The sequence below is a fragment of the Tetrahymena thermophila genome (assembly GCF_000189635.1).
Source record: "Tetrahymena thermophila SB210 genomic scaffold scf_8254813, whole genome shotgun sequence".
In the NCBI taxonomy this organism is placed as follows: domain Eukaryota; phylum Ciliophora; class Oligohymenophorea; order Hymenostomatida; family Tetrahymenidae; genus Tetrahymena; species Tetrahymena thermophila.
Window position 1 is genome coordinate 516,886 of NW_002476569.1, and position 21,516 is coordinate 538,401.

Below are 21,516 nucleotides of genomic sequence, written 5' to 3' on the forward strand. Positions count from 1 at the left end.
TTAATAAATTGTTTTATAATAAATTTTATTTTTAATGAATCTTAAAAACATTTAAATCTATGCTCATATTAAAATTATATAATTATGAATTAAATTAGTGATTAATAAATCCATAAATAAAAAAAGTTTAATACAATGAACAGGACATAAAAAGAAATAAATTTTGGAAAGCATAAATTGATTTTACAAAATAATATGAAAATTTGAGTTCCTTAGTATATAAGCATGCAAAAAATTAATGGAGAATTTAAAATTAAAATAATATGAAGCCAAATGAAGCTATATTACATAATCAAACAACATTATATAAGGAAGGATACTACTTATAAACATAATCTAATAATTTTTATTTATTTATTTATGAGATATTTGTTTAAATTAATAAATGATTTTAATTAATTTATGAAATTTTAATATAAAATATATTTCATTTTTGCTTTATCATCTTTTGACTTAAAAATTGATCAGCAAATAGTAATAGAATTAGGATTGAATAGTTTTATTTTTTAATATTTTTAAGTAAATTAGTTGAATTCAAGAAAATTAAATAAATTTTAAGATATAAAAAATATTACATATGTATTTGAAGTAAGTCAGTCAGTCAATATATATTAAATATACAAAACAAAATTTGAATAAAATGGGATATATTAAGTTATATTTATAGTTATATTAAATTGAATTAAATTAAATTTAAATTAAAATTTTTAAAAGTTTTAACAATCGTTATTATTATTATTATTATTATTATTATTGAAATAAGTACTTCCTTCACCAATAAGAGTACTTTAAGAACCATCTATGAGATCTAATTAAGTACTTTCTAATTTCATTCCAGGCTAGGACCATTATAGAAAATGGAACTCCAGAAACACCAAATTACCAGAAATCAATTGGACGACCACCAAAAACAGTGTTAACTCCTGGAGTAAGTACTAAAAATGCTGCTAAGGCAGTTTCAAAAATAATACCTTATATCATTTTCATATTAAATGGTGAAGTGCAGAAAGAAGATTTTCTTGCCTTGCAAGCAAAAATGTTACTCCATTAGAAGATAACTATGCAGCAAAAGAAACTGGATTAAGCAAATTTCAAAGCATCTGTTGAATAGCAAGCTGTGTTGTTGGTAAAATCAGAATATGTGTAGCTGCTGTTAATATCACAGTCAGACCATCCATCAACCTTACTTTACCATTTATGATCTTTGCATTCAATGAAAGCTTTTCTTAGATCGTATTTTCCATCTCCTATTAAAGCCCAATCAACAGTCCATGAGAAATCTTATCCACTTTGTTTTAATTTATCTAAATCTTCTTCGCATGTATCACTTCCAAGCATGACATTAGAATTGAACATAATTTCATTGTCTTTATATTAGGAGAATTAGTCAATTTTGGGGTCAACTGTAAAAAGATTAATAGGTGGTTTGTAAGCTGTGTAAGTAGCCATGCCAAACAATTCAAGAGTTTTGAAACCAAAGTAATTTCTATTAATAATAAAATATTTTTTAATATAAAATTTAATATTTTTTCAATAAATTTTTTAATTTAAGAAATTTTATTTACAAGCTTGTAAAGTAAGCAAGGAAACCACATGACATAGACATAATACCCATCAATCCATAAGAGTGGGCCATCAATTTAAGAGAGATCAAGTGATCATTCTTTTCTCTAGGTCTTCTAGTCATAATATCAATTTCAGCTTCTTCATAACCAAGAGAAAGAGCTGGATAGATATCAGTACCAACACAAATACAAAGCATGTAAATATTACTCAAGGGAAGAGGGATACTGAAAATGATGAAAGCAAGGAAGGGGAGGATTTCAGGAATATTTGAACATAAAAGATAAACAAATGTCTTTTTTAAGTTATCAAAAATCTTTCTTCCTTCTTCAACACCTGATACAATAGAAGCAAAGTCATCATCAAGTAAAATCATATCTGCAGCATCTTTAGTAACATCACTTCCTGTAAGATTCATAGAAATACCTATATCACCTTATTTAATAGCAGGAGAATCGTTGACACCATCACCAGTTACTGCACAGATGTAACCTTCTTATTAGCAGGCCTATACAATCTAGAGCTTTTGAGCGGGTGTAGTTCTTGCAAATACACAGTAAGGCTTCTTAACCCATTTTCTAAGGTTTGTGAATTTTTCAATTCCTTATTATTCTTCTAAAGTAATAGATTATACAATTTTTTCACCATGGATAACAATGGCTTCACATTTTTCAACAGCTTCTTCCCAAGGGATATTTAATCTATCCATCATTTCTTCAGTTGTTTCAACATAGTTGGGAATAATGTTTACCTTTATTAAGTAATTAAAAGTTAGAATGATTAAAAAATATACCAATTAAAAATTACTTATTTAGCAATAGATGCAGCAGTAGGAGGTTAATCACCAGTAACCATGATAACTTTAATACCGGCAGATCTACATTCAAGAATAGCGCCAGGGACTCTTGTTTTAGGAGGATCAATTAATGAAATTAAACCAGTAAAGACGTAGTTATTTATAGGAAAATTGAATGTTTTAGGGCTTTAGACCTAAAAATTAGAGTTATTGAGAGGATAATCTTGTCTAGGAAGGTGCAATTTGGCAAATCCTAATACTCTTTCACCTTTTTTACCAAAGGTTTTATTGATTTATTAAAATTTCTTTTCCCATTCTTAAGTTATTGGTACAGTTTGTTCACCTTCTAGAACATGAGAGCAGAATTTCCAAATTTTTTCAGGAGCACCCTTAACATATACGCAATAATCGCTTGTTTCTGTTTTATATTCTACAATTGTCAAAGCGAATTTTTCAGTAGAGTTGAAAGGCATTCTAGCTAAGGTTTCTATTAAATAATTTAAAAAGATATGATAAATAAGATATTCAAGCAAATTAATTAATGTCTATTACTTTCATCGTTTTCAGGTATTTTATATTTATCTCTAGTGACATTGATGTCTTCAATAGATTAGAAGAATCTTACTAAACCAGTTTCAGTAGCATCTCCATTTACATGACATTTAAGGTAATCGATGTTTTATTTATCTTCTAATTAACTGATATCAAATTTGGCATCACTACTGAGGATAGCGTTGAGATGCAATTCTTTAAAAGCAGCGTCATTTTCGTTGTAATCTAATTCATTAGCATTTTCAACTAATTTTTTATTTTTAGCTTTAAGTTATTAGCCGCTAATCCAAATATGCTCAACAGTCATTACATTTTATGTAAGAGTACCTATTTTTAGAATTATAAATTTTGAGAAGGAAATTTAAAAAAATATAAAATTAATAGTATTCTCATAGCGCAGGAAGTAAATTTGCATAGTAAGATTATAGTAATATAGATAATTATAAGTTAATCAATTTATTCAAGAAAATAAAATTTCAGCTAAATTCATCAATATATAAAAATAATATATTTGGTGACGCAATGCAAATTAGTCCCCACGCTTAAAAAAAAAGTGAAGATTAATTACACAAATTAATAGTAAAGTACTCGATTGAGTATATACTATTAATAGATTTTATATTAATTGGGGAGTTTTTAAAAATTTGTAAATTAATAATAATTTACCTGTTTTGTCTGAGCAAATGCAAGAAGTAGATCCAAGAGTTTCTACTGATTCCAAATTTTTAACCAAGACATTCTTTTTATGAAGAGATTAAGCTGTTATTGCAAGAGAAATAGTAATACAACAAATTAAACCTTCTGGAACATTAACAACCAAAATACCAATTCCGTAAACAACTGAAGTCATTGCATCGTAACCTGCATGGAAGAATGAAAGTAAGAAAAATAGAACGCCAAGAGAGAGAGCTACAAAAACCATGAAAAGAATTAGTCTATCTAATTCGATACGAAGTGGAGTTTTAGTTTTCTTTTCAGCTTATGCCATTCCTGCAATTTCACCAAGAGTGGTCTTATCACCAATTTAAATAACAATACCAGTGCCTTATCCTTCCTTGCAAAGTGTACCGAAAAAGGCGACATTTGCTGTTTCAAGTAAAGACTCGGGGTGACTGCAAATTGTAGAACGAATTTAGGGCTCACTTTCACCAGTTAAAGCAGAATTATCTACTTTCATTTCATTAACTTAAATTAAACGAATATCAGCTGGAATTTTTTCTCCTGCTTTAACTTTGACAATATCACCAAGTACAAGCTTTTCAGCATTAATTTGAGTTTCATATCCATTTCTGATAACAACACTCTTTTGAGGCAAGAAGTTTTTAAATGAATCCATAATAGCTTCAGATTTTTTATTTTACTGATAAGTAATAATTGCAGTTATCAATACAACAGCAATTAAAATAATACCAAAATAGAGATTATCAGGTTAGGAAGTCTTCATATCATAAGCAATAAAACAAATAATTGCTGAAGCCCAAAGTAAAAGAGCAAAAGGAGTAACAAGTTCCCTCAAAAATTTAAATATGAGTGGTTCCTTAGGCTTTTCTGATAACTTATTGTCACCTAAATAATTAAAAAAAAAGGAGTTTTAGGATATATATTATAAAAAGAGCATTTGATTAAATAAAAGAAAATTTTAATTAAATTTACCTAATTCTAAGTTAAGTTGTTCAGCTCTTGATTATTCGTGTCCCTTTTAAATACTTGTTCCATAACGTTTAACAAGAATTTCAAGATCTACTTTATGTTCGTCTCTCTTCATTATTTCATTTTATATGATTTCTTTTTTAGAGGGAGGAGCTTGCTTGCTGTGGGTTCTATCAGTCATTTATATTTAAATAGCATCAGCACCATTACCTTATTTTTCATTCATAAGTTCTTCATCAAAGCAAGGAATGTGCATTTTATGATTATTATGACCCTCTGTAGGTTCTAATCTAATAGATTGATTTATTTAAGTGAGCTTCCTTCTATATTCGATAACAGAGTTGACATTAGTGATAGATTATCTGAGTTCTTCAAATGCAGATACAATGATTTAGGATTTTTTTTATTCCTTAGTCATTTATTACATTTCAGTCTCTTGTTTTTTTGAATTTTAATGAATATTTAAATCAAGCATTTTAGCTAGTTAAAATATTTGTTTTTGTTTATATTAAAATATCTTTTCGCAAATAAAGGATTTGATTTTATTTATTTAGTTATTTTTATTTGCTAATGAATGTTTACAAATAATTTAATTTATAGATAAAATTTGAATTAAAGAAAACTACTTATAATAAGTGCATTGTAGTTACAAAGAGAGCAATTAAATTTGCTTTATTTAGAGTTTGTTTGCTCTATTCCTAGATAAAAAGAGACAAATTTAAAAAATTAAGCAATAAGATAATTAATTAATTCCTTTTACATTTCTAACTTATTCATATGAAATTTCTTGTCTATTTTAATTGATTATTTTTGTAAGAATAATTCAGTTTAACAATTTTGAAAGAAAAATGCGAAAATTGCTTGTAAATTTAAAGTGTAAAATGGATTCTTATTTACAAAAAGAACCTAAATTTACATTAAAATATTTTATTTGCAGCATATAATGTGTGGAGAATTAAAAATTTTAACTGAATTTACTAGATTTTTAGTGGAGTTTTATGGTAACATTTTAAGTAATATAAAATAAGTAATCTCATAATTAAATAGAATATCCAGAGAATGAAAAGTATTTAGAAATTCGTTTAATTTATAACCAGAATTCTTAAATAAAGCTGAATATTTTTACTATGACTAAATAAATTTTAATATAGACTTAAACCAATTAAATATTGACTTGTCTAATTCATTTTTTTATCTTACTTTTGAAATATTTCAATAAAATGATATTTTGATTGAAATCAAAATCAAATCTCAATATTGAATATGCTTCGAAACAAATTAATTATTCTGCAGAGCAAGCAAGTTCGCAAAGCAATTTAATAATTGATTTTTGGGATAATCTGAAATATGGGATTTTAAATAAAAAATAATGAACATTTAGTATGCATAGCACAATTAATTTTGATCATATTTTAAAATCTATCTTAACCTTAAAACTGTTTTCTTCAAAACACTGATAATTCAATATAAATAGGTAAATTGTATATAAATTTTAAATTAAGAATTCTAGTATTGATATAGATTTTTAATACAAATTATTTACCTCTGAAAGCTTACGTAAATAATATGAAAAAAGATATCTATTTATGTATCAAACAATCTATTACTAATTAAATTTTACTATTACTAATCAACAATTATTTGAAATAAATTACTTTTTAATACCATTAAAAGTCTTAATTTACATTTAGCTTTATGAATAAAAATTCATTTATATGTCTATAATTTTACTATTCCTTTAAATTAATTGTATCTTTGGCAATGATGCACTATTAAAATATTTATTTAATTGTAATTAATTATCTTTTGATTATAGTAATTACAACTTTAGAACTAATTAATTGTTTATCTTTTATTTTTTGAAATTAATCTGCTGATTAAATCTTGTTGCTTTACTTTAATAAGTATCAACTTACGGCTAATTATATAACATTCACTATTATCATTATTAAAGTGTGTGAATATCGCAATTTAATCATATTAAATAAATAGTAATATATTCACAAAGTTAAGCATATTAGAGTCATAAAAAATTAACATTCATTTGTAAAATATGTATTAATTCATTCATTCTTATTTACATTATTTACAGATAGTACTGTTAAGCCTCTCTAACTTACAAGTTTGATCACATAAATAACTATAAATAAACCATAATCAAATTTTATAAACTTTTACATTTAATATGCAATTATATAATAAATAAATAATAAAAAGCCCTTACAATTCGTTAAAGCTTGACAAGTATTTCATCTAAATACATTTACAATTTTCCAAGAAACCAAAATTTTAATAGTATTAAACAAATGTAAATAATTTAATGACTTTTTCAATTAATTTAAATTTGTTATTTTATCAAGATAGAAATTTTAAAAAAACATATAGTAAAATTCATGCGTTATTCATTAAAAGTTGTCTCAGAAAATTGCTTGAAGTTGAACAAATCCAGTAAAATAGAAATTTAATTAGATAGATTTATTTGTTTTTGAATGAAAAACATTATTCCAATTAAGTAAACAAAATTATATATTTGCATTGAAACAAACATTAAATTTTAATTAGATTTAATTTTTGTCAAAGTTAAGCTTGCAAAAATCTTCCTAATTTATATTAATTTATACAAAGCAAGGCAAAATGAAATGAATAACACAAAAGAGTGAATATTTTTGTAACATTTTAAAAAAGTATTTGTTCCTAAAGCTCATAAGTATCTTCTAAAAAATTAAAAAGAGGCAATGTATTTATTTATTATAATTTCTAGCATATTTTTAGATTTTTTTACTAATAATGAGATGAGCAAAAGTTTGTTAGCAAAGTAGACTCAAACAAAATATTTGCATTTTTGATATTTTTAAATCATATAGAATAATGAATTATGTTTAAAAAGTATTTTTTTTATCCAAAAATAATATAAAATGCTTATTATTGCGAAATTCATTGATAGCGTGCATTTAATATATTCATTTTTTTAGATTTCAAATTTGAGTATGTACACAATATTAAAATTAATAAGCATGAAGTTGTTTTATATTTAGCATAAAGTTAAATTTAATAATGAACAATGAAATTTTATAGGTGATTCATTAAAAAAAATTACAGCTCTGCTAAACATATAAATTTAATGAGAGATTTGTATAGTATGTTAGTAGATAACTTGAAAAAAGTTTTAAAAAGGAATATTTTAGGAGTCTAAAAAAGTTAAACTGGTAGTTGCATAGATATTGTATAATAATGTGGTTAAATGAAGATTTATACATGAAAAGAATACGTATAAGGGTTATTTAATAGTAAATATGTCTATTTCTTTTCTTATTTAATGTTGTAAAATGTTAATTTGGATTACATTTTTAATTTTAATACAATAAAACCTGCTAAACTAGACACCCTTATAAATTGAGCACTTTTTTATATTAGGCAAAAGTATTTATCCCAAATTTTCATTTTTCATTATTAAATCCAACTATAAATTGGGCTACAGTATATTTTGGGTAAAATTTTTGGTTACATAGGTGACCAGTTTAGTTAGACAGTTTAATTGACTCCATCATTACTTTTAATCAGAAAAGTTTACATACATAAAAATTAATAAGAAAGTAAATAAAGTAGTTGCAGCATAAATCATAAATATGTCATAACAAATTAATTAATTAAAACTACATAAATTATTATTTGCATCATAATAATTGTTAAAATTAATTTTATGACTATTTAAAATTATTCATTTTGGATTATTTTTAAATAAAGTAATAATAATGTAATTGGAAAAATATAAAAGAAGAATGAAATGAATAGGATATAATTAATAATATTAATTCATCCTAATAAAAGTACAAAATAATATAAACAAATAAAAAGTAAGAATTAAAAAACATTAAGAATTCTTTATTGTAAAACATATTTCAGTCTATTTAATTTAATTAATTAATTAAATATGGTTAATTTCATCTTCATTATCAATTTTTCTTATATAAATTAAACCTTTTTAGCTTTACTTTTTAATAATTATTTCATTAATCTTTATTTAACTCTCTACATGTAAATTTAAGAAAATAACTTTAGTAGATCTATTTTTTTTTATTTTAAATCAAATTTGTTCTTTCTACTACAACCTATAAATTTAATTTGTTTTTGAGTATTTAAGTAAAAGTAAGGTAAGTATATATAAAAAATGTTAGGCATTAAATAAGAGTTTAATGTTTTAATATGCATTTATTATGCGATTATCAAATTTAATTGAAATAGAAACTTATTAAGTGATTTGAAAAGAGTAATTTAAATGATAATTCGAAAATACTTAGGAATTATCACACAAATACATTGTACATCCCCATATTTTAGCATTAAATATAATAAAATTATCTCTTTCTATTTTAATTATTATTTTTAAATGCTAAAATAAAATTATAATAAAGCAAAATAATAATAATAATTATATTAAATGTCTTATTTATAATAATAAATTAAATAATATTGCTAATACTTTTTTAAATTGTTATTTTTTAAAGTTATTTAGATTTAAATTTAATTAATTTAAAAAAACTAGTTACTTAAAAAAGCTACTTTAATATTTCCATGTAAAATGCAGAAAAAAAAAACCTTTTCATATAATTATTAGAAAATAATAGATGATTTTATGTTAAGATATTTAAGCAAAAAAGAATCTTGATAATTAATAGCTATAATTATAATGTATGAAAGAAAATACTATTTAAATTATCTTAAAGTTATAAAAACGTCAATTAGAATTAAAATTTATCGTTCAGTAAAATTCATGACACCAAATTTAAGCTTTATAAAATATTGCCAAAATATTAATTTACAAAACATGTTTATCATTAAATACAATTTTGTTAATCATTTTAAAAATATTTAATTGAGTGAATGGAATTTTTATTTATTAGACATCATATATTTACTTTATTCTACATGAATTTGGCTTAAGTTGTTAATATAAGGTATTATTTATCTTGAGATTACTAAAATTTTGCTATCAAAAATATTTTATTTTTTCATTTAAGTTTACTGGATAAGACTTTATTAATGAAAGTATGATTTTAATATATAACTAAGTTGTAACAGTTAAATTTAATATTTTTGTAATATTTTATTCAATAATTTTTATATTTTATGAAAAAATTAAAATATTTTAATTAAGTTTAATTAAAATAAAAACTAATACTTTATCCTTAAATTAACTTCCTTAAAATATCAAATATCCTACTCAATTATACTCAATTAGCAAATAAACAATGTTGTTTCTAATTTTAACCATTTAAAGCCTTTATTTTAGGTATACTAATACTTAAAAATAATTAGTATAAGATATGGTAGTATTGTGTATCTTAAATAATTTTTTATTTATATTTAATAATTATTTTTATATGAAATTTTATATATTTATTTACTTCTCCTTAAAGATTTTTATTCAAATTACTATTATTATTTTAAGTAAATGTCTTTTATTCTTATTCATTAAAATCTTAAAAAAATTAAATAAATTATTTTAATATTTAAAATATATTTTTTTACAAAAGTATATAAATGAAAAATTTGCACTATTTTAGAAAATATATTATTTAATAACTAAAATTTAATATTAATAATCTAACTAATCAATAAAATATAACCAGCAAAAATATTTTGATAATACAAAATTGTTTCAAAATAATATAGAAATTAAAGCAATTTAAATGGAAATCTAATAAACCAATTAAAAATATGTAAAAATAAAATTTTTTTTAGCAAATAAACAATTCAAATTTTTATTCAATTTTATATTTGATTTGCATTTTATTAGATTTGCTATGGAGATTGAGGTATGGAGAAATCTATTTTTCTAAATTTAATAATACCTTCCAAAAATCCTCCTCTGTTTTTTTTAGCATATTCTACAGATTTTTTGTCAAAAAAGACTATTATAAGCCAAGCAGCTAAACAGAGAAGAATCCAAACCTAGGCTTCAAATCCTGTCATCATGAATAAAACACTTGTAGTTACTACAGTCATTAGAAAAGAAGTACCATAAAAAATGATTGCTATAAAGCGTGCACTGCACATTCCATTTGGATCTTGTTTTAAGCAAAAGCAAAATGAAAAAATCTTTAAAACTAATGCTGGTATGAAAGTAAATAACCAATACATAATCATACAACCTAAAAACGCCAAAAACAAGAGTTCTTTTCTCTCATCAGTATCATCATCATCACCTCTACTTCCTGCCCAGTAAATCATAGAAGACATAGTCCTTTGCAATATAATCAAGTTAATTGTAACATGCTTAATTCTGTGGAAATTGCTAAATAGTGGAAATGAAAACTTTCCTGCTTAAGTTAGCCAATAACCATTTAAATCAGAGGTTACAATAATTTATTAGGTATCTTATTTCTACTATCCTTGAGGTTATTAAAGACTTTATTACTATTAAATTTATTATTATGGTTAGAATTGAGGAACAAAATTTGTTTAGAATTAGCCTTAATTCTAAGATATGGGATATCCACTAACAATATTAGAATGGGCTCCATTATTATTGTTGTTATCAATATCAAAATTGGGTATTTTGCTAGCCTAATTTTAGTTGTATCCAAATATATTGTTTTTTTCATCATAAATATTTGGTTCAAATGCACTCTTTTTACTGACAGTATCAAATTCGCTAGGAGCTCCTATTTTTAATAGCTAAGGAGAGTTTTAACCATTATTATTTTAAATGTTGTTTTGTTGCTAGAGCATTTAAAGTGCTTGCTAATTTAGTTGAGGCTCTTAATTTTGTTAAGATTACAAATACTTATTTAAATTTTTTCTTGAGATGATTGTCCATCCATGATGAACTACTATTAAAAAAATAATATTTATAATACCAACTGCTTAAGAATATCCATCTCCTCTATCTTCGAAATCATCTCTTGAATTACAGTAATAATCATCTGTCAAGTAATAATCCTCATTGCATTTAATACATATTTAGTAATAGCAGCTTTAACATGATTTTTAATCACAACGATCTCTACCTGGATAATTGGGATTTGGCTTCAAGGAAGGCTAATATGGCATTGGTGGTGGTGGCTACTACTAATTATTTCCTGCATGTTATGTTTAGTTTTGATTGTTATTGTTGTTTTGACCATTACCCTAGCATGATGAAAAGTTCAAAAGAATTGCAAAGACAAAAAGTAAAATAATGCTAAGCTTCATAAAATTAAATACACTATTTTATTTGCTGGCTATTTACTATAATTTTCTTCTAAATTATTTAATTAAAAAACTTGTAAATGTTTATTTGATATCAAGTTTGACTTTGAATAGATTATAAATGAGTAATTTCTCTGGTTAAAAATTGTTACTTTATATATTATATAAAATTTAGTAACCAAATAGGATTAAAACGATAAAAACTCAAATAAACAAAAGTAAATGTCATTATTTATTTAGGAAACATCTAGAGAAATAAAAATTTAGAAGTCATCTTGCATCTTACAGCTAATTTAGACTAAAAAATTAATTTTCTTTATTTAAAAAAACTGTTAAATGCTGGTTATTTTCAGTTTTCTATTGAAGCTATTTTTAAATTTTAAAATTAGAAAACCTTCTATTTTCTTTTATTCTTCTTTTATTTATTTTAATATTTGTAAGCAAAAAACTAGATCAATCTTTTTCTCATAAATAACAAACTGGCTAAATAATTTAGTATTAATTAAATCATAAATTAATTTATTTTCTATATAATTTTATAGTCTGTTGTATTCTTTATGAGTAGCTGTTATATATATCTTTTATATAAATATGTATCTTTTCAAAATGAAAAAAGCTTCTGTATAAAACTTTAAAAATTATAGAAATCAAATAATGATTTTTTTATACTAAATCTCCTATTTAATTAATTTTTTTCAGGTTTTGTGAAATAAATAATTTTTTTAAATTTGAAAATTAATATTTTAAATATAAAATGTAATTAATTATGTATAAATAAAATTGGAATTCATAATAACTTTTATTTAAAAAAACAATATAAAATATAAATTATATAGCTCCTATTTAGATATGTCTTAAAAATTAATTAGCATATTTCATAAACTTTTATCTGCTAGCTCAGCAAAAATTTGATGATTACTACTTCCCATACTAGTCATTAGTATTTTATCATTTTCTTAAGTGTCTAAACAGTTAGTAGCTTATTTATTTATCTAAGTTTAGTCTTAATTATTGTCAAATACTAAAATTATATTAAATATTTATAAATAAAACATTATTATTTAATTAATTTACTTAAAGGACTTTATTTGGTCTATCTAGTGTAGTATGTCCATTTATCTCTCATATTTTTAAAAGAATTTTTCTTTTTAAAAATTGAATCATTTTGTTTTAATTAGTTAGATTTTTAAAGAACAAATCTATTTGATTATTGCTTATTTGAAATCTATGTTTTAGGGGTCTATAAGTTAAAATGTGTTTAAAATGATTCTTAGTGATAAAAATTATGATTCTTAAAATATATTAATAGATTTTTTATTTTATTTTTCACTCTTTTTAACTTGATCAATAATCTGATTCTGTTGTTTCTTTATATAAAAATATTTTCAAGTAGCCAAGGATATTTCATTTTAAGTTTATAGAAAACTTCTTAAATGCAATTTCTTTTGTTCCTTTCATTTGAAATTGTAATTTGTATAATACCCATAATTAATTATATAATAAATTATAAGTTTAGGAATAGCAATAATAGTGTAAACACTATACTTTAATTATATTAACTCTAGCTAAAAAAGTTAGATTGTATAGAAGATAGACTTAATGATAAGGTACAAACCAGAGAATGTTTTTATAGTAAATTATTAAAGTAATTATTAATATAGGGCTTAGACCTAAATATAATGTAAGATTATATCAGAAATAAAACATTAAGAGAGGAGACCTAAATAAATTTAAATTATTACATAAAATATTTATAAATAAAAAAATTTACCTTAAAAAATTCATTTTATTGTAACAATATTGATGTTATAATAAGAATAGACTTAAATACTAACTTTCCAAACTCCCAGAAGTAATACTTTTCCTAATAACCTGCAAATATAAACGAATATTTAATTTCTTAGAAAATAGACCACTTTTATTTTTTACCCTTTCTAACTTTTAAAAATAGAAATAGAGGTATAAAAAAAGCCCATAATACTAGGAATGGTATACTGAAGTATAATATGTATGGTAAGTGTTTTTAAGCATCAAAACATTTAACATTTAAATCCAAATCGAGATATTTATAACTTCCTATTTAAATGCAATTTAGCGTTCTACTTAAATGTATTATTACTGTTGGAAAAAAGTAAAAATATAAAAAAATTGCAGTAGTTTATATGTAATTAATTATTATATTATTCTTATTTATTTTTTTATAAATGAGACCTATTGCTAGATATATAAAGAAAATTAAAATTGGTAGCATAAAGGAGCTGATTGTCTAAAAAAACCATAAAGGTTACATCTCTGGGTGATTTGAAAAAAAGCAGTTTAAAGATTAGCTTGTGGTGCTCATAGAACCACCAGACACTTAAAAAGGTAAAGTATAAAAATTTGGTAAATTAATTTAAAATTAGCATATCAAAGATATAATTTAAAGATGATCTGTTAGAATCTTTGATATAATTTGAGGTTTATCAGACTAATAAACTATTAATTATAAAAATAAATATTGTAAATTTTTAATATAAAATGAATAAATGATACTCGTAGAGCCCAAAAAGATTATATCTGCTTTATTCAAATAGATAGCTGAAAGCTTAGCTTAAAGTTTGACTATGACCTTTTTTAGGATTGTAAATACATAGCATGCCACAAATAAAATAATAATTAAATTATAAAAAAAAATCTTTTAAAAATTTTCATCACACTTGTAGCAATATCCTGGACTTAAAATTTAAGAATATTTATTTCCCCAAACCTCTCCATAACTATCACAAGATTAGCAAAGAGGTCCTATATTGCCCTAAATACAGTTAAACTATTTATCATTAAATTATTTTATCAAAAAAGCATTCAAGTCAATAAAGTAAAAATAATAATTAGCATGATTTAAATTTTTTAGAATAACTTGTTTATAATTAAAATTTACTTTAGATAATTGAGATTCAGGTTAACAAGAAATGGGATTTAAACTGCAATAAATTATTTCATCTGATTAGTTATTCAACCTCCAATAACCATTCTTTAATTCTATTGTAGAATTTTAGCATTAAATAGCTGATTCAGGACATTATTAGCATGACTAATCTTAAAGATTTAGAGAATATTTTCCCTCAGGGCATAATTCACAAATAATTGAATCTCCTTATTACTTTTAAATTTCACCAACCGAGCAACTATCAAAATCAATGTTTATATTAATTTATAGAGCTTACTAGCTGATATAATTTTTACCTTTTGAGTCTAATAACTATGGAAACACATTTGAGTAAAGTTACATAACCATTTTAGCGAAAGGCTCATACATAACCTAAATATTTAATCTAAATCCACCATTTACAAATTATTTAGATGAAAGTTCTCCATTACATTAAATTTATTTTATTGACTAGTTACACTCTATTTAAATACTAATTTATTAAATTATTGTTTAAACGTTAGAACTATAATTTAAAAATTATTCCTATGATATGTATGGATAGGATAAAGGATTATCTTCTTCATCGAGAAGTTAAATTTTACTAAATTAAATTTAACTTCCACTTTTAAATTATTTGATGAACAACTATTAGTCATCGAAATACACATTGCTTTGATTTGGTATAGTAATATTTTTTTAATCTATCAAAATTTTCCTTAAAGTTGATCCAATATTTTTTCCATAAAATTTGGCATAATTATTGCTTATTTAGTTATTATTATTATTTTTATTTTAAAAATCAAAAATAATATCTGGTATTAACTATTCATAATAAATACCTCCTCCTATAGCAGCCTAATTTTATGAAATTAAAGTTTCTTTCATTATTAAATTTGAATTTATAAGATTTATGGCTCCTCCTGTTGAAAATGTTGCTTAATTTGAAATAAATTTACTTGAAGTTATTGTTAATTAGCAAGTATTAATTATATTGCTAACAAAGAGAGCTCCTCCGTTTTACGTTAAGCATTAGTTTTAAATAAAAATACAGTTATTAATTAAAATGTTATTGCTATCTATAGCATAGATAGATCCTCCTATTCCTTTCGAGTTAATGTTGTTTTTAAAAGTACTATTAGAAATGGAAGTTAAATTGCATTGTTTAAAAATAATTATAGATGAGTAATGATTACTTTTAACTTATATATTTTCAACTTCAATGTCACTTATTTCTAAATTATTTAAATCTATAAATTATATTAGTGAAATGCTTTTTTAGATGTTTGAATTCAAAAACTTGCAAGATTAAATTATAGCTAATCCTTAATCTTACTATTAACTTAAAGTTAAAATAGAAATTTCATTGTTTATAGAATATATTTAGTTAGCTATTACATCCTTAAAATCATTTACTAAAAATAGTATTAAATCTTCTTCATCATTTTCAGCTTATATATTTTATAGATTTATTTTCTTGATGGATACTATAGATGCAGTTATAGAAAATAAGCTATTTTTAACCTATAAATTGCCAATTTATAAATTTTCTATAAAAGTAGAAACTTTTACTGTTAAATATGATTAAATATCAATTGATTAATTAATATTAATATTTTTCAAATAAAATTCATTACTAATCTCTTACATTTCATCAGTTTAGAAAGACCTTATATTAAATAATTATAATTATGAGCTATAATCTACAAAAATATTTTATACAGAAGAATAAATTGAACCTTGAATATTTATTATTTAAGAATTATAAACATTGTTTATTAAAATATTTGATAGAGTTACATTGTTAAGAAGCATTATTTAAAACAGATTTATTTGTGATGCTTATTTTATTGTAATATTAGATACTACAATTGAATTGCTATTATTTATTAAAAACACATCGCTAAAAGATGCATTAAAGATCGATACGTTATTTATTACTATTTGTTAATTATTTTAGAAGTTAAAAGCATAGTTTATCCCAGAAATGTTTTCAATTAAAATATTTTCTATAAAAACTTAATTGCAATTCATTATAATTATTTGGTTTTAACTCTAATTTTTATCATCTACCCTAAGTTTAATATTCTATAAAAATACTTTGTTGATATTTTATATTAAAAATTATTTTTAAACTTCTAAATTAATGTCGTAGATTTATAAAATGCCAAAAAAGTTGAATTCACTTATGTAAACGGAATCAATGACGATCAAATACATCTTTCTAATAATTAAATTAACAATATTTTAAAATTTCATTTAATCTTGAGTGCAATAAATTATATTATCCTCAGAATTAGATTCAATTACTAAAGAAACTGGGTAATCTGGGTAATAAAGTACATCTTATTATAAGATACTTTAAATAAATTAATTATTTTAATATTATATTTAAATTAAATTAAGTATACTAAAGCTTTAGTATGCTTAATTAATAATATGATTTAATTTTATTATATTAAAGACATTATCAGAAGGTTTATTTTAATAATTTAATTATACTGAGCATAATTAGTTAAAAGCTAAAGGAATTATTAAGTATTCAATACTTTAATAGGTAGAAAGTAATATTTAAAGCTCCACTTAAAAATTAGAATCATAAATAACATTTAAATTTTGGAGAATTGATTAAGTTTATCTTACCTCTTTAATTAATAAGTAAGGATTGTATTATTAGTTAATTTGAATAATTTTAAGTCTGTCTTTTTATATTATAATAAAGTATTAATTGTAATTTAAATTAATTATATTCATAACTTCCTTAATACCATAGTTGATGATGGGAAATTGTTATTAAAAGCTCAGTCCATTATAAATTATAATATCGTTAGGGCATACTGAGTAGATAAAATCATCATCATATGTGATAATAGCTTATTTAAGGCAAGCATTTTTAATTTTGCTAATTAATTTTAATGCGAAGTTGTATATTTGTGTTTCTCCTTTGTTGGTTATTATATAAATTAGCTTCCTAAAAGGATCATTCACTACATTTGTTATTTTAGTAAACTTAAGAATTTAACTTTATAATATTGTTTAGTTTTAGGCATTAATAACTAAAATTTAATAATCTAGTCCCTAATTAGTTATAGCACAAAATAAATTGTTATTATTAATATCATTATTATTTTATTTTTCTTCAAATTCAAATGGTACTTTCCACCAACTGAACTTATAATCTGTGAATTATTTTTATTACATTTTGAAAACAAATTTAATCAAATTATTACTTTCAAAAGCAATTTAATTCAACTTATTTATCGATATATCAAATATATTTATGGCATTATCAGAAGAAATTAAGATATAATTATTACAGATTAAAGCTTATGAAGTATAAGATTAAGTAAGATTAATCAAATTAACTTCTTTAAGATCATTATTTTATAAATCAACGTAGCTTAACTGATTGTTTTGTTCATATAATAAATATAATTTATTTCTAATTTAATCAAAAAAATAATTATCTGGTAGACTCCATAACTTTATTCTTTGACTTAAATTTATCTTTTAGTTGATCAAATCAACATAAACAATGTTTAATTATTAGTGCTAAATAAATATTAATTTATTTTCATCTATTAGTATAGGTTGGGTAAAGTATGGATAAATATTATAAAGCTCTGATTCAAGCAATAAACTATCAACGAGTTATTCATCTTTATATAAATTCAAAGATAAATTAACAATACTGTAATAAACTTAATAATTATCATTCAAAATAATTGTTTGAATATTTTAATAATAGAGTAAGTTTGTTTCACTAGAATACAATACTTCAGTTAAATCAAATGCTATGATCTATTTTTAAGTTAAAACAATAAGAATTGATTGCAAATTATTCAAATATAAGTTTTATATTGCAGAATTAATTTGTTAATAGCCAACAGAAAAACTTTCAATAAACTACATAGTTGGATATTAAAAGAATGATATAACTATATCTGAATAAATTATCACTATCTTTTTATCTTTATCCATAAATAGTCCTTTAGCATTTTAAAAATCAGTATTAAATGTTTAAAAAGTGCCTAATTAATAATTTATAATATATATCATTGGAGTATAATCTATAACAATTATATTAGCATCCTTCTCATAATAATAAGATGAATCTTTTGCAAATTCGCTAATAGTTTGGTATGTAAAAAAGTTACTATTAATAGGAATACTAACTGCATAAATAACTTAAGTTGCTCCAGTTATAGCTACCAAAATGTTATTTTGAATATCATAATTTATTTTAGTGTTATTAAATCTATATTCAAATAAATATGTTGAATCTGAATAGCTACCTAATTAAAAAAAGCTTTTTACTTAATCATAAAGATAAACAATCAATTGCAGGTTTATGTTTATTAAAGGAATGCTTTGTAAGTTATTTTAGAACTAATCAAAACCAAAATCCTAATTAATTAAAAGAAATAGTTATTATTTTTATAAATGTAATATTTATTAAAAATTTCAAATTGAAAAAAATTATCAATTTTTAGCTGTATATATATTTGTAAAAAGATTAAATTCATGGCTATTTTATTGAAGAATTATGATATTAGAATCATTTATTCTTAAAATTTTTAATTTATAAAATTAATATTTTCAATAAGTGAGATCTTTATTTGTATATATTTTGAGATACATTCATTAAAAAGGGTCATATTTTACATATAAAGGCAAATCACTAAAAATATTATTTTAATTGTAATTAACCTATTTGAGGGGGGGAGGGTAGCCCAATGGAATAAAATTTATGGGTGTAGTATCCACATGACAATCCCTTAGAAATTTTAAAAAATGAATGCAGTCCCATTGGGCAGGCGACCCCCCCAACCTATTAATAAAGGTATTGGCAAAAAAAGCTTTAGACTTTATATAATATGTTCATAACCCATGGATGAAATAAAAGAAAATTTATATCTGTTATCTTAGTGTTTATTGACAGTATTAGCTAGATAGGATTTTATTTATCCCTAGTTTTTGATTTGGGTTAGTTATTTAATAGCATAAAATCATAAGCATTATAATAAAAAATAAAATATTAAAATCATTTGTGCAATTGTATTAATAATTATTTGAAAATATTAGTTTTAATCATTTTATTTTTGAATATTTTATTTTAAATATGTTAGAAAAAATAATTATTAATTTAACTCAATTTTTTTTAACATATTTATACATTTGAAAGTTTTAACACACAATAATTAAATGTGGGAATTTTCCTAAAAATATAAAATTAATTAATAATCATTACTGGATTAAATGAGCTTTTGTCCTCTCCTGATACAAAATCAAATATTTTAACTTACGGATAATAAACTATTACAAGTTTTTGGTCACATTAGAGATAAAATTTCAAATCTGAGTAAGATTACAAAAAACTAATATTGATTTATTTTGAAATTCTATTATTAATCTATTTTAATAAATTATTTTAAGAAAATATTTAAAATGAATAAAAATATTTACCGAGACTGAATAAAGAATTAAGTTTACTGTCTTAACTATTACTATATTTTAATCTTTGCAGACCTAATATTCAATAATTTCAGAATCTAATGAAGATATCATTTAAATTTTAGAGGTTTGCTTATAATTAAATACATATATTGTGCTATTATTTATCCATATAAAGCTATGCTCATCCCAATCAAGCATGGTTATCATAAGATCAAATTTAAAATCTAATTGAATTTAAACAAATTCTTAGATTAACTTAGTAGCATCATATATTATTAGATTATTAGAGTTACTATCATAAATAACTATTTTATTCTATTCAATTATCATATCTTATATGGATTATGTTTCTGTCAAGTTTAGTGTGCTAAAAGGATGATTAAATAAATTAATATGCCAATAGATACCATTCTATGACTCAAATATATCAAATTAGGTGTCATCATCTATTTTTTAATTTCCTAAATAAATATTATCTTCCTATTAGCTTTTAATAACTATCATATTATCTGTATCAATAATATTTTATGATTTTTTTATGAAGGAACTACTTTCAAAAATATAGAAATTAACTTATTGTTTACGATATTTATATAAATCTGAATTAGCATTAATGTAAAAGATCTTTTTCAATTGCATATCAAATTTATAAAATTAGTTTTGATTGAAATAGAAAACATACTGTTCACTATAAACTAAATCTAAAAAACTTGTATTTAAAAATGGATATTATATTCCAGTATTTATAACCATTTAAAATTACAAGTTGTATGAATATATGTAAATGCTTGAGTAATAAAATATAAATATCTCTCCTGTCTTTTAGTAAATAATAGATTTACACATTAATGGAGTAATTTAAAGGGTTTCTAATTTATATATAAACTATTTTTTACTTAATGAAAATGGTTAATATTACTAATTTGAAGTTATGGAGATATATATTAAGTCGTTTAAAGCTATCAATGGTTAATATTAGTTATTAGTTATCCAAAAATTTACTATGGTTTATTATCCAAAATTAAAAACCTGCTCAACTTTAATAAATTATAAATCAATTAAGTACATATTATTTTCAAGTTAATTATTTAATGCAACATATGCTAAGTAATCATCATTTATAATGATAAAATTGTCTAATGAAAATTAATAATCTTGGATGTTTTAAATGAGCTATTTACCTAAAGACAAATCAAATATTTGAGGAATGTTTTAGATTATTAATAAATTTCTCTTTTCTATGTAATAAAAGTTGCTAAAATTATCAGAATTATTATAATGATAAGTATAAAATAAAACTTATTAATAATTTGAAATGTCAATAATATATTCATTCACACTCTGATTGACTATTTTACTTAATATGAAATATTTATTATTTATCAAATTTATGTTATCATAT

General features: G+C 22.1%; 4 protein-coding genes across 4 annotated transcripts; all 4 read right to left on the reverse strand. All coding sequences in view use genetic code 6, as the record gives it.

Moving 5' to 3' along the window:
- Positions 1–737: 737 nt before the first annotated feature.
- On the reverse strand, positions 738–5,093 carry TTHERM_00365450 (Na,H/K antiporter P-type ATPase alpha subunit family protein). The gene is made up of 6 exons (XM_001007458.3): positions 4,565–5,093; positions 3,578–4,477; positions 2,912–3,238; positions 2,371–2,846; positions 1,566–2,314; positions 738–1,486 (listed from the first exon to the last, which is right to left on the reverse strand). Exons 1-6 carry the CDS (start codon positions 5,034–5,036, stop codon positions 772–774), a joined length of 3,639 nt encoding a protein of 1,212 aa, XP_001007458.3. The 5' UTR covers positions 5,037–5,093; the 3' UTR covers positions 738–771.
- A 5,234-nt stretch (positions 5,094–10,327) lies between these two features.
- TTHERM_00365460 (transmembrane protein, putative) lies at positions 10,328–11,809 on the reverse strand (the record flags this gene model as incomplete). The annotated part of the gene is made up of 1 exon (XM_001007459.2): positions 10,328–11,809. The coding sequence occupies exon 1, from the start codon at positions 11,753–11,755 to the stop codon at positions 10,328–10,330; it is 1,428 nt and encodes a 475-aa protein (XP_001007459.2). The 5' UTR covers positions 11,756–11,809.
- An 818-nt stretch (positions 11,810–12,627) lies between these two features.
- Positions 12,628–16,268, reverse strand: TTHERM_000365478 (transmembrane protein, putative; the record flags this gene model as incomplete). Its single annotated transcript, XM_012795474.1, has 5 exons — positions 14,670–16,268; positions 14,285–14,558; positions 13,524–14,227; positions 12,827–13,472; positions 12,628–12,773 (listed from the first exon to the last, which is right to left on the reverse strand). The coding sequence occupies exons 1-5, from the start codon at positions 15,543–15,545 to the stop codon at positions 12,628–12,630; spliced, it is 2,646 nt and encodes an 881-aa protein (XP_012650928.1). The 5' UTR covers positions 15,546–16,268.
- A 3,480-nt stretch (positions 16,269–19,748) lies between these two features.
- Positions 19,749–21,448, reverse strand: TTHERM_000365479 (transmembrane protein, putative; the record flags this gene model as incomplete). Its single annotated transcript, XM_012795475.1, has 4 exons — positions 19,749–19,807; positions 19,854–20,070; positions 20,124–21,369; positions 21,414–21,448. The coding sequence occupies 4 exons, from the start codon at positions 21,446–21,448 to the stop codon at positions 19,749–19,751; spliced, it is 1,557 nt and encodes a 518-aa protein (XP_012650929.1).
- Positions 21,449–21,516: the final 68 nt, after the last annotated feature.